Genomic DNA, 12994 nt, shown 5'->3' with positions numbered 1-12994 from the left:
ACTGTTTCCTTCAGCACCTCACTGTGCTATGGATCCATGACTTCCTGACAGGCAGACCCCAGGTGATGAGGGTTGGCACACTTATGATTCATGCACCATCATCCAGTTTGCTGATGACATAGCTGTGGCCGGCCTGATCACAGAAAACAATGAAAAGGCCTGCCTGAAGGAAGTGGAGGATCTGACCTGGTGTCAGAGGAGCAACCTGATCTTGAACGTCACCAAACAGATGATCATGGACATTGGGAGGAAGCACCAAAGGAACTATAGACAGCTTCAAGTACCTTGGTGTCCATATGTTAGGGCCTGGACACTGCATACTGACTCAGTGGTGAGAAAGGCCAGGCAGAGACTGTTTCACCTCAGACGCTTGAGGAAATTCCATAGGCACTGCTTTACCCTGCCTTATAGATGCTTACACTTGACACTGTCAGAATAAGGCCAGGAGAATCATTAAGTACCTCAGCCACCTAGATAATCTCTGCTGAGATTGGAAGGAAGGTACCGGACACACCAGGCCAGCACTGAGAGGCTCAGGAAGAACTTCTAGGATCCTAAATTGACTCCTTTTGAATAGAGCTTTTCTCTACATCATGTTGTGTGACTTGCTCAGTATGTAGAAATAAAAACTGTAGTTAAAAAAAAAAAAACAACTATAGAGTTTTTCAATATTTATGTTTTCATCATTATTGTATTCATATTCAGTATTATTGTACTGTGTTATCATATTCTTCAGTCTTCATACTGTGAACCTTGGCACATTCCTTGGTCAATATTTTGCACAATCCTGCACAAAATAGTGCAGTTTTTAGCTTTTAAAACAGTTGAAACTGAGTTTTTCTGTTACTTTTTAAGTGCTGTTTTTCTATTTTATTTTATTTTCTCTCACAAATTTGCCTCAGTCTGTAGCCTACAGCATACAACACCCTCTGTCCTCACACCACCCCACAAACAAGTTAAACAGGGAAAACTGGAGGAAACCTCAGGGGAAGCAACAGAGGAGGGCTCTCTCTCCCGGGACGAACAGACATGCAATGAATGTTGTGTGCACAGAAAAACCAACATATTGAAATTACAGTATGGCCAGTCAGGGTGACAACATTATAGATAGGCTATATTGTAAACATTTAGGCTATATGTTTATTGTTGTGAACCCAAACACCGAGGCAAATTCCTCTCATGTGACTGATAAAAGCTGATTGATTGACTTGTTGATTCTGTGTGCGTGATAGTCTGCTGTCGCCTTATGGCGTCTTTTTATTTAATGGAAAAAGACATAAACACACGCGGTGTATGTTCTAATGCTGTGATTGGCTCGCGCTCCTGCAATCACATCTCTGGGGGGGCGGGACTTTCCGGAAGCAGGAAGTATGACGTAACGTTTATTTTGGAAAAACGAAGTCGGGACAGAGGTGACAGGAAAATGGAGCAAAACGTTGAGGATTACAAGGTATTGCTAAGTTTTATCTAATATTTTACCACCAGTATTTTAAGGTATGAATGTTAACAACTTTTTATCTTCTAGATTGTGACGTTTTTAGTTAAACTCCTCGAGCTCGCGGTCAGTGTTAGCTTATACTTCAAGCTAGCTATCGGTTGTCAATAACGCTGGATAAAACAAAGCAGCACATAGTCAGCCACATGTTGACAGCTGGCTGGATATAAGATGTCGGACTTTGTTATGTAGCTAGCCGACAGCTGAATTCATAAATAGGGAGACATTAAAACTTGTCAGCCGATTTTGGACCATCATAGTAAAGTCTACCGAAGTTTTCCTGTTTGATTGGCTCGTATTCACCGACTGACCTGGCAGACCCGACATCATGTGATGCTTTAGTCATTCACAGGCTCTTTGTAATGTGATTTCACTTACGTGCCACAGTTATTTTATGGGGAACTCCAGGCCAGGCTATTTGACAGTGCACTGAATATATTTGAGTGGTCAAAACAACATGTGAAGACCTCATCTTTGGCTGTGGGGAAAACTTTAATGCGAGAAAGTAATCTTATCATCAGATTAATAGATGACAAAAAATATTATTAGTAATTAGATAATTACCATATACATACCAAACAGGTTCCTATGACCAGAGTCTGACACAACCTAAAAGTGAGCCATGTCTTTATTTCTCTATACGCTGCATAACTGATTTACATTTCTGTTTTCTTTCCCCTCAGTTGATATTTGAGAAGGAGGGAGTGTACCTCCACACAAATGCCAAGAGGAGTAACCAGGACACCACCATCCCAGGGTTCATCCGCATTGTTGAACGAGTAAGCAAATCTCTGTGAGATTTTAAGATATAAAGAGGGAAAACAAAGACACACTGGGATTATTAACCATGCGTTTGTTTAGGCCGGGGTGCCAGCTTTAGAGTGGAGCCCACTGGAGGATGAAGGTCGCAGTGCCCCTGCTGTACTCTACACTAAAAAGGTCAGTAATCATCTGTTTGAATAATTTGAGTATTTTTTGTCTGTCTCAATTATAATCCCAGGGTTCTCATGGTCATGGAAACCAGGACTAGTTAAGGAATTTAACTTTTTTTTTCCAGGCCTGAAACAGTCATGATATTAGTACAAATCCTTGAAGATTTTGAAAAAGTCATGGAATTTTGTTGTTTGCAATGAAATTGTTACAGTAACCTTTAGTGGATAACCTTCCACGTAATGTCACAAAATGGCAAATTTATTATGTAGCTGTTGGCATAAGATAGCTCTAATAAGTTAATGCTTGACGTTCTGTTTCCTTCCATGTATGTTAATTAATTTTCTCCGTACATTCTGTATCTCCCTAACTAGCTGCAATTATATTTGAATAGAGTTTGAATCTGATAGTTTTGGGCAGTCAGTGTCATTCAGATGTAATTTGCAGCGCCAATGCGTACTTAAGTTTCGTGTCCAACGAGACAACCAAACTGTCAGTTAGAACTGACACTGTGGGAGCTGCTATAATAATATACTTAACATTTGGAGTAAAGTCTACTATACAGTTCTGTTCTTATTACATGTTGTGATTGGTCATGGAAATTTTGTTATGGGTCCTTGAGAAGTTATGGAAAAGTTTTGAAATTTTGCACATGATCATGTGTGGGAATCCTGTAATTCTCATCAACCCACTTCTTACTAAATAGGACGGAGAAGGAGGGGAAGAGGATACAAACTTTGACCCTGGGTATGAGCCAGACTGGGCAGTTATCAGCACAGTGAAGAAAGATCGAGAACATGTCCCAGTCAAAGACTCAGGTGCAGTTTACACTTCCATCACTTTTGGCAAACAGTGATGTTAAAAAAAGTTTCATAAAACTAATGTCGCCTATATCCCCTACAGGTCAGTGGTCGTTCTCTCTGCCTCTATCAGAGTTATACTCTCTTCGGAGGGCTCGGTTCTCTTTGGGGCGAAACTTCCTGGTGCTGACGAGTAGAGGGGGCCACCCACTGCCTCCTCTGCACTTCCACAGAGGAGGAACCAGGGAGCTGTTTAGGGCCCTTCAGCGTTACATCATCCTGGACCAGTAAGTATCACCATCCTACTTCTGGCAGCAGTTTCTGTCTTGTTGTTACTTTAAACATGTTAGAATGCATCTCATGACAGCTCTGGGAACAGCTGATGTACACTTTTAGACAGAGCTGTTTACATCTTTGTTGACAAACCTCATGAAGATGAAAAACATCACATGACTTCCGTTGTTATCATCAGATCACCGGTTGATGGGCGGCTCTTCCTCGCCTACCCTCATGACTCAGGCGCTCTCTCTCAGTCCTTTGATAAGCTGCAGCTCCTTGATGACGGAGGCTCAGATCTTGTTTCGGTAATATACTTTTATTTTTGTTTATTATTAGCTATCAATACTGGTGACTCACAGATCAAAGTCCAAAAATCTAGCCCATACTTTGTTTTGGATGAAAAACTTAGAGCGTAGTCACTTAAGTCCCTGCCCCTATCCTCTGCTCACACTCACATCTTTAGCCGCTCATTAATGAAGCATCTGGAGTGTTGCAGCACATGAACCTCTTTCTCTCTTTGTCAACCCAAAAACACAGTGGGAATAGATGAACTTTGTCAAACTTGTTGCAGTTCTCTCTCATAATGTAAAAAAAAACTTCTGTTCTTGTTTGTGATTCTGTTCTCTCCCTGCCTGAACAGAGATTTATCCAGGACCCATATGCCACCACATTTGGTGGATTTTCCAAAGTCACCAATTTCTTTAGGGCGGCACTTCGACCTCCAGGATCCCCCAGCCACTTGCGTACCGCTCAGGATCCTAGTTTGCCCCCCCAGTCTGATGAAGAGCCTGGATTCGAACTCATCACTTGTGTAAGAGAAGGAAACAAAAAGGACAATGTAAAGCACAAAGTCGTGTCTTATGCATGGAGATCGCAGATTGTTGTAATGTTAAAGACACGAGAATAATGTTTGTGTTTGTCTTTCCCTTAAGGGGATAGAGCTTGGCCCCAGACCAGACGTAACCAGGGGACAACCTCTGAACAAATGGGAAGAGTTTCTGGACTCAGAGGGGCGAGTGCAGAACCCAGAGAGGATCAGAGAGCTTGTTTTTAGAGGGGTGAGACAGGAAATACAGTGACAGTATACCTTCTGTGTGAAAGACATACCTTGATTTTTTTTTTTTCCAGCTCTTTATCTACCAGATGTACATGTTTTTAATGCCATTCTTGTTCATTGCAGGGTGTCATACCATCCCTGAGGAAGGAGGTATGGAAGTTCCTTCTGGGCTTTTATCCATGGAACAGCACGTTCAAGGAAAGAGAGGACATTCTGCGGGTCAAAACGTTAGTATTTTTATTACTGCGCACTTCACCAGAACTCTTTTTGATAGTCAAAGGGATAATTTAACATTTTTGGAAATAAAATTAGTTGCTTTCTTGCTGAGAGTTAGACTAGAAGTCAGAATTCATGTTTGTATGGTACATATGAAGCTATTGCCAGCAACGAGTTAGCTTAGCTTCTTTGGTTCTTGTTGTCACCATGAGGTTTCCAGGCAACCAGTGCAGACTCAAGGAAGTGACTACGCCTGGTCAAGAAATACAAACTGCCTATAAAACCCCAATTTGTCTTTTATACACTTAAGATTTTGTATGAATTAAACAAACGAGATATAATGTGTTAACAGGTGAGCTGTGGAGGTGTTGTAAGGTGATTTTTGTTACTTCTGGATAGAGCCAGGCTAGCTTTTTTCCCCATATTTGCAGCCTTTGTGCTAAGCTAAGCTAACCAGCATTAGCTTCATATTTTCCGTACAGATGACAGATCAGTGTCAATCTTCTCACCTAAGTCTTTACAAGAAAGTGAATACATTTATTTCCCAAAATCTCAAACTGTTCATTTGACGTAGCTAGCCACTTTTAATGCCTTCTTTGTGTCTGCAGGGACGAGTACTTCAGGATGAAGGTGCAGTGGAAGTCAGTCAGTGAAGAGCAGGAGATGAGGAACTCGCTCCTCAGAGGATACAGAAGCCTGATAGGTCAGCCCCGCAATCTTTCATAAAACAGAAGATCTGTTCATCGAGCCAGTCAGCTGCTCCGTGAGAGCTGCAGTAGATGTTAAAGTTTGAACTGTCTTTGTTCTCTTGTGACAGAGAGAGATGTCAGCAGGACAGACCGACACAATACATTCTTCTCTGGGAACGACAATCCAGGACTGACTCTGCTGCATGATGTGCTGATGACATACTGCATGTACAACTTTGATCTTGGTATGTATATCTGAACAGTCAGTATCAAGACACATGTAAATGTGTAGTAAAGTAATAAAAGTATTTTTTTATCATGGTAACAGTGTACATCACAATACAGTCATTTTTGGTTGGTTTAAGATAACCAGTCCCTCCAGGATTTTGCGATGTTGTGATTGCAAAAATTAATGCAAATTCAGCCAATCCCCATGAAAAATGGTCAACCTTGCAATTTTCTCCAATCACCACAACTTAACAGCAAATTTGACGATTTAAAAGTCGTAACATCTGATTTCATTGTAGAGCTGCCCCCTCTTTCACTGTTTATCATGAGACTGCTGCTGTGGGACTGGAGCTCTGTGACATGAGTCTCATGGCTAACCGTTAGCATCACAAAGCTAACATTACACAGCAGTTATTTACAGGTTTAATGACAGTTGAGCCGTTTTGGAGTCAATGTGAGATTAACAGCTCAGTGGTCGATGTTTACCATTGCTGCGGGGCTTCTGACCAAGCAGGAGGAGAGCTTCTCACAGGGACAGTCCTTCAGCACTGTGTCAGACTGCAGTAACAGCTGATTGGCAGCCATCAGCTGTTGCTGTCCCCCAGCCCCAAACTCTCACAAATGGATATTAATTCTGTGGGCAACACTGAATGTCCATAGTAATTTGCCCCGACCCGACCAAGTTCTGTCAAAATGGAAGTTTTAAGGTTCCTGAGAACAATAATTCTAAGTGTTTCAGGTTTCTGTGTTTACAGTTTCACTCTCCTCCTCCTTGTCTGCCCAAACTGCGGTTTCTGCAGTAATAGTTATTATTTTTGTTGTTGTTGATTACATTTGACTTTTAGATAATTAAAGGGAAGTTTTAGATTATCTGAATTGCTAATGATCATTTAGGCAAATACACGCATCCATGTCATCCTGACACCTTTGTCTCTATCATTCCAGGCTACGTCCAGGGGATGAGTGATCTCCTTTCTCCTCTCCTGTTCGTCACCCAGAACGAGGTGGAATCCTTCTGGTGTCTGACAGGCTTCATGGAGCTGGTGGTTAGTAGACAGATCTCCCTCTTTCTGTGTCCATTTCAGTTAGAAAAAGGTTTAGTTTTGTTGTTTCATTCATTCAAGCTGTATAGCTGTGTCACAGTGGACAGGAACAGCAGACTACAGCTCAGCAGTGACACAAACAAAAACAGGAAGTTTGACTCAAAGCGTAAATACAAACCTTTGTGTTTCTGTTTTTTGCGGTCAGTTAACTGATTCTTGTGTGGCGACTTAGTGGCTCACCAGCAGCTCTGATTTAAATAAAAACAAAAAGCACACACAGCTAAATTTGCAGAAGTCTTTCTGCGTGATCTTTGTTAAGGTTTCACTCTGAATAGATCATATAAATAGCAGTACTTTGAAAGGTGAAGGCATTCTTATGTGTGCAGTGACTTAACAAGTCTTTCCTTGTTTCCTCTGCAGCACCAGAACTTTGAAGAGTCTCAGGAGGCCATGAAGCAGCAGCTCCTTCAGCTCAGTATCCTGCTGAAGGCTCTGGACCCGGAGCTATGTGACTTCCTGGGTTAGTCAGCTAATACTCGTGTAGTCAGACTACATTAGATTTATATAAAAAAAAAAAAAAGTCCTGAGGCAAAGCTGTTCACATTTTGTTAGGATAATGCAACAAAAAGTAGGGCAGAAACAAGAATAAAGCAAATGAGAGGCTATTATATGTAATGCAACCCTCAAGGATATACATTAGAATCTATTAATTATGTATAAAAGTACACACATTTGCAGCATCTGCAGGATAAGCATAAAAATGTTTTCTAGATGAGAGGAAATTCATGAATTTTCAGGATACACGGTCAAATGTGCTAAAGACGTAACTCTTTATTACTCATTTACAAGGAGCTCATTTTTCTTTTGTGGTGGTCACTAATTGAAAAGTATATACATATTTACTTCATCCGTCAGACTCTCAGGACAGCGGCTCTCTGTGCTTCTGTTTCCGCTGGCTGCTCATCTGGTTCAAGAGAGAGTTTTCCTTCGAGGACATCCTCATCATGTGGGAGGTGAGTGCACCACAGCTGCAGTTACTTACTATATACATGAATATTTTTATAATGCTGAAGCACAGTCAGGCTGGCCTCACTGCTTTAAACCCTGGTGGTGTTAAACGTCATTAGGTTGTTACAATTAACATCACCTTTTGACTTTTATTGAAGTATTTTTTTCATTTAAAAAAAAAGAAGTAAAGGTTTATTGTGAAACTACAAACTTGGCTGTGACATGTTTGAAACATCCCTTTCTTTCCTCAGGTTCTTTGGACTCGTCTGCCATGTGACAACTTCCATCTCCTGATCGCCTGTTCAATCCTGGAGTCTCAGAGAGGAGAGCTGATTGGCTCAGACCACGACTTTAACACTATTCTGAAGGTGTGTGTGTGTGTGTGTGTGTGTGTGTGTGTGTGTGTGTGTATACATTTGTGTATGTGAGACAGGAGTTGAGTTACTTTGTCTATAACTATACACATTTTCATCTGTGACACTCTTCAGCACATCAATGAGCTGACGATGAAGTTGGACTTGCAGAGTATTCTGCGTGGAGCAGAGGCCATCTACCTACAGCTGACTCAGTGCAAGGTAAGAGGTGCCTCATGGATTCAACATGGAATCAAAGGAGTATCTCAGTTTGTGTCCAGATTTGATCTGCAGCGTTAATTGTACAGGCCCTGCGTCTGCTAGGCCAACTAGGACCTTTTTTGTCTGCCCATAAATGTTTTTAATGGCACATATCCATTCTTATGTGTCCCTATGTTCATTCTGCAGCAGTGCACCGCTGTGAGCCCATGCATGAGACAAGTGTCTGTGTTTAGTTCACATGTCCAGACAGTCGAGCGTCTGTTATCTCAACTGCTAAAGACAGTTGAACAGCTGAAGTAAAGATAATGTTGTTGGTAGGCTACTGATTACAAAGCTTGGTAGTGAATGACACGCTAACGTGCTCATGATGAAAACAGATCGGTGATGCTGTTTTGTCCTCATTGTTCTTGATGAAGTTTGTTGAAGTGATGTAATGTAGCCCTGCTGCATTTTATGCGGAGTGAGCACTGCACTATGCTCCATTTAAAAAAAATAGCCTTTTAAATGCTGCATTGCTTGTCAGCAAACGTTCATATGGTAACTTAGGAGGCAGTTTGGTCTTGTGGGCTGTGATTAATTTGACATGCAGCTAACACACCAGTCATATTTTTGTTTTAATGAAAAGTCATGGCTGGCATTTGCTCCTGTTGTTCTTCACCACTGTTTGTGGAAGAAGGAGGAGAACCAGTTTTAAAAGTGATGGTCTTCTTTTTAAATAAGTGCTGTGTGGTGGATCTAATTAATGCCAGTGTAAGGAGTGGTTCAGGTGGATTTGGCAAAGTAACTGCTAGATATTGCGAGCAGATAAATATTGAAAGAAACTTGAAAGTGTTGAATTTGAGGACAGAACTTGATGTGGTGATTGGTGGTGCAGTGGCTGTTTAATTGTGTAAGCAGCCCATCCGCCAAGCCAAAGCAGTGGACCTAAGGGGAAATACTGGATCTTGTAGTTGCTTATACAGAAGAGCAAATATAAAGCACATTCTCAGGAATATACCACTATTTTTCAAGCTAAATCTTAAAAAAAAAAAAACCTATATAGAAGCTGTAAGGTCATTGACACCTGTTCACCAGTGATTCCTGACCTCCTGTCCTCCTCAGGAGCTTCCCCTCAAGGTGCAGCAGGTCCTGGGTCTCTACACTCCCTCCACCTCTGAGGAGGACAGCCCAGACTCCCAGGCCAGCGAGACACAACGCCTCCTCTGCGAGTCCCCTGCAGGAGCTGCCTCATCTGATTCAGCATGCGGTCCCACCTATCCTTAAATCTGCAGGTCAGCTGGTGGACTGAAAAGTATGGACGAACTTTATATAACGAACAAAAAATATATATATCTGTATATGATCTAATGAGAAGGAATGAATACTGTTTGGTGAAGACTGTTGTTACTAGTTGTCAGAGGCAGGGGGCGCTGTGAGATTTTTTTTTTCTTTTAAAGTCCCCATGAATGTTGCAACTGAAGATGTTTGAACACTATAGCCGTACTTGCAGTGCTTTTTTTTCTGTGTGTGTTGTCCTCGTCAATTGTTTACACGTTTTGTGTCTCTGCTGCAGAGTACCGCCCTCCTTTCTACTCTCCATCCTCCTTTTGATGCTGCTCTTTTACCTTTTAATAATCACCTCCGCTTGTCACTTGTGATGCAGTGTACTCTCAGTGCGTTCTGTTAAACGTCCCCTGGCCACTGTTCCTTAAAAGGGAAGAAGATGAAGGATAACCTCACTGGCAGCACCTTGTTAGTACTGTATGATGCCATTCCAGCCCTATGCAAACTTTATTGCATGCCTTATAGTTTTCACATGTGGCGTAGCGTCATTTTAAGCTTTGGAATTATCAACATTATGTCATAACATTTTCATCCGCTGATTATTTCCAAATAAATGGTTGAATCTTAATGAAGCAGAGTTTTTATATGTTTTTCTTTCACTTACTGACTATCAACAGGTCTACTCACAGTCAGATCAAATTTATTTATGTGCAAGTACATAGCACAGAGCAGCGCCACATACCACAGCAATTAAACTCACCAGTGTACCCTCACTGATATAAATTGGGTAAACAAAACATTAGAGAAACCTCTGTGTTTTGACAGCACCACAAACTACATCCTCCAAAATGACCAGAAAGTCGGACCCTTATATAAATATATTAAACTCAGTAACAACCCAAAAGTCAAGACACACGTTCAGAACAGCATAAAACACAAAATCACAAAAAAATCACAGCTACAAAATATCACAAAACTAAACATGGAAATAGATACAAAATAGCTCTAAACGCCAAAATACAAACAAGACAAAATGCATCAAGAAAACATACAACACAGCAAAAATCAACAAGTAAATACAAACAGTGACACAAGTAAATTGTCATAGAACTCAATGAAAAGCACCACAACATTCATTACTGATGTCTCTTAAAAATCAGTTTCACCTTGAGTTCAAAATTATCCCAGTCATGATCCATTTTGAAGTCTGTAGAGGGAGTTAAACGGCCAGTGTTTAAGATTTAGGGGGATATACTGGCAGCGTATAATATAATATGTATGTTTTTTTTAATGTATAATCACCTGAAAATGAGAATAATTGTGTTTTCCTTAACTTAGAATGAGCTGTTTATATCTACATGTACATAGGGAGTGGGTCCTGTTCTGCGTTGATAGCTATGTTGCATCGCCATGTTTCTACAGTAGCCCAGAACGGACAAACCAGATATTGGCTCTACCTGGGGCCTTTTGCTTTTTCACATTAGCCACTGTAGTTAGCAGCCCCTCTGCAATGAGAGTGTCAGAGAAACAGCGATTTCTAATATGAAACCTTTATTAAGCTTTATTCAGTGTTTAGACCAGTTTTAATCACTGGGTGAGATGTTTTGGCTTCACTTTTGGGGAGCTGTCATGTCATCCATCTTTATACAGTCTACCTAAAAATAAGGTGAACACACATGAAGTTTTATGAGAAAATAGGTGAGCACACATTAGTGGGTGCTGAGTATCTACCTGTCTATGACGTGCCTGGCAATGTAGGAGAAACACTAATTTGTAATGTAATGCTGCTTTATTCTGTGTTTTCTCCTGTTGTAATCACCTGGTCTGTTTCTTTTGGAGAGGAAGAGACCTCTGTGGATAATTCAGCTCCTGGTAGAAACCTCCTGAACAATGAACACTACTCACTGCTAGATGCCAGTTAATCCCCCCAGATCCTATGCACTGTTCCTTTAAATTCATGATATCCTCTGAACAGGGAAAGTTGTCTGTTTAAAAGAGATTTTCCGAAAGGGCCTATCCAGAAACCGTGAGAAGTACCACCATGTCACGAGCACTAAAGGAGGAGCCTGGTTACTGATACATTTATATACGGGTTTAATAGAGGCAAATGTATGGAAAGAATCAAAACTTATGTAGGGTAATTTATTGGTCAGGTGTGTATGATTCAGGTGGATATATTTGCAATAATGCTGTAAGCAAACTTACTGTTTGGTTCATAATGTCGTTGTAAGCAGATCTAGGTTTATTTACTTACTTGTTAACTTGTGAAGCTTCTGTAACTGGATTCTGGCATAAGCAGTTAATAAATGACAGTATAACGCAGTTATATTTATATAGAATATGTTTTCACTGTAAAAGTTATAATTGTTGAAAATAATGTACATTGATAAGCACACAAAACGTTCTTATATCTGCTTATAACTACATTATAATAAGTATTGATCATCCAAGCACAACAGTGTACTCTATGTTTATATGTTGCGTAGCTGATAAATACAAAACTGAAACAAAATATGGAATTTAGGAATCAGACTGAGAAGCTGTAATCATCCCAGTGTAACAGTACCAGCTATTTGTTTATGTAGTGTCTTCACTTGTGAACTGGTTAAACTTTGGCCTCTCCCTCTCCTCCCCCACTGGCCAGCAGGTGTCTGTGTGAGGTGAATGGCTGAGGGGAAAATAGGACCTCTGTTCTCCACTGTCCCGGGAAATGAGCTGGAAAATGAGGGGCGGAGGGGACACACCTCCTTCTCAGGACCTCTTTTGGCTCGTCGCTGTCTCTTTCCCACTTCGTCCATGTTGTTTGAATACAGCTGCGATGTATGAATTTAACAGGGTGCTTAAACAAGCCGGCGATCTGTCACCCTTTCTCTCTTGGCCCCATCCTCCCTCCGTCCACCCCAACCTGACCTCACTTGACTGGCAGAGCCAAACTTACTCAGCCCTTCATTCAAACTCAATCTGCTTTCAGCCCCTCTCAAAGCCTGTTTTATAGGCGAAGGCCTTGTCGACAGCTTTAAACCCCATATTCTCTCACTAATGCTACAATCGACTAAGTGTTAGAGGATTAGGGTCTCTTCATGTTGTCATTATGTTGGGTGTCTTAGAAAAGCTGTTATAGATGATGTGGCTGAAGCTCTTCCCTCTGAGTGTGAGATCTGAGCTGCTGCGTGTTTGTTTTTATAAACTACGAGTACGGCACTTGACATTTCTCAAGGTGTGTTTTAATGTGGTGATTTTACAGGTTTCATAGTCAACAATTGTGACCCTTGTTTCACACTGTCTTTTATTTTGCTAAAAAAATGAACTTAAACACTCACAGGAGTATAAATGACATCCTCTTATTCTACATTCTAGAGTTTCGAGTTCATCCACTTTTTGATTTACAAATTTATAAGAGTGTTTAAAAAG

General features: G+C 40.9%; 1 protein-coding gene across 1 annotated transcript; it reads left to right on the top strand.

The window, feature by feature from the left end:
- The first annotated feature begins 1350 nt into the window (after positions 1-1350).
- Positions 1351-10211, top strand: tbc1d17 (TBC1 domain family, member 17). The gene is made up of 17 exons (XM_050069642.1): positions 1351-1450; positions 2179-2274; positions 2357-2434; positions 3132-3243; positions 3329-3512; positions 3698-3809; positions 4145-4315; positions 4437-4562; positions 4685-4788; positions 5386-5480; positions 5595-5711; positions 6640-6740; positions 7158-7257; positions 7653-7750; positions 7997-8113; positions 8234-8320; positions 9422-10211. The coding sequence occupies exons 1-17, from the start codon at positions 1424-1426 to the stop codon at positions 9581-9583; spliced, it is 1887 nt and encodes a 628-aa protein (XP_049925599.1). The 5' UTR covers positions 1351-1423; the 3' UTR covers positions 9584-10211.
- Positions 10212-12994: the final 2783 nt, after the last annotated feature.

Source organism: Epinephelus moara, chromosome 18, assembly GCF_006386435.1.
Source record: "Epinephelus moara isolate mb chromosome 18, YSFRI_EMoa_1.0, whole genome shotgun sequence".
Lineage (NCBI taxonomy): Eukaryota > Metazoa > Chordata > Actinopteri > Perciformes > Serranidae > Epinephelus > Epinephelus moara.
This window is presented reverse-complemented; position numbering and strand designations above follow the sequence as displayed.

Coding starts and splice junctions, on each gene's coding strand:
- tbc1d17 (XM_050069642.1), top strand. CDS start 1,424: ATGGAGCAAAACGTTGAGGATTACAAG. Junction 1,451..2,178: donor AAAACGTTGAGGATTACAAG/GTATTGCTAAGT, acceptor CTTTCCCCTCAG/TTGATATTTGAGAAGGAGGG. Junction 3,810..4,144: donor GAGGCTCAGATCTTGTTTCG/GTAATATACTTT, acceptor CTGCCTGAACAG/AGATTTATCCAGGACCCATA.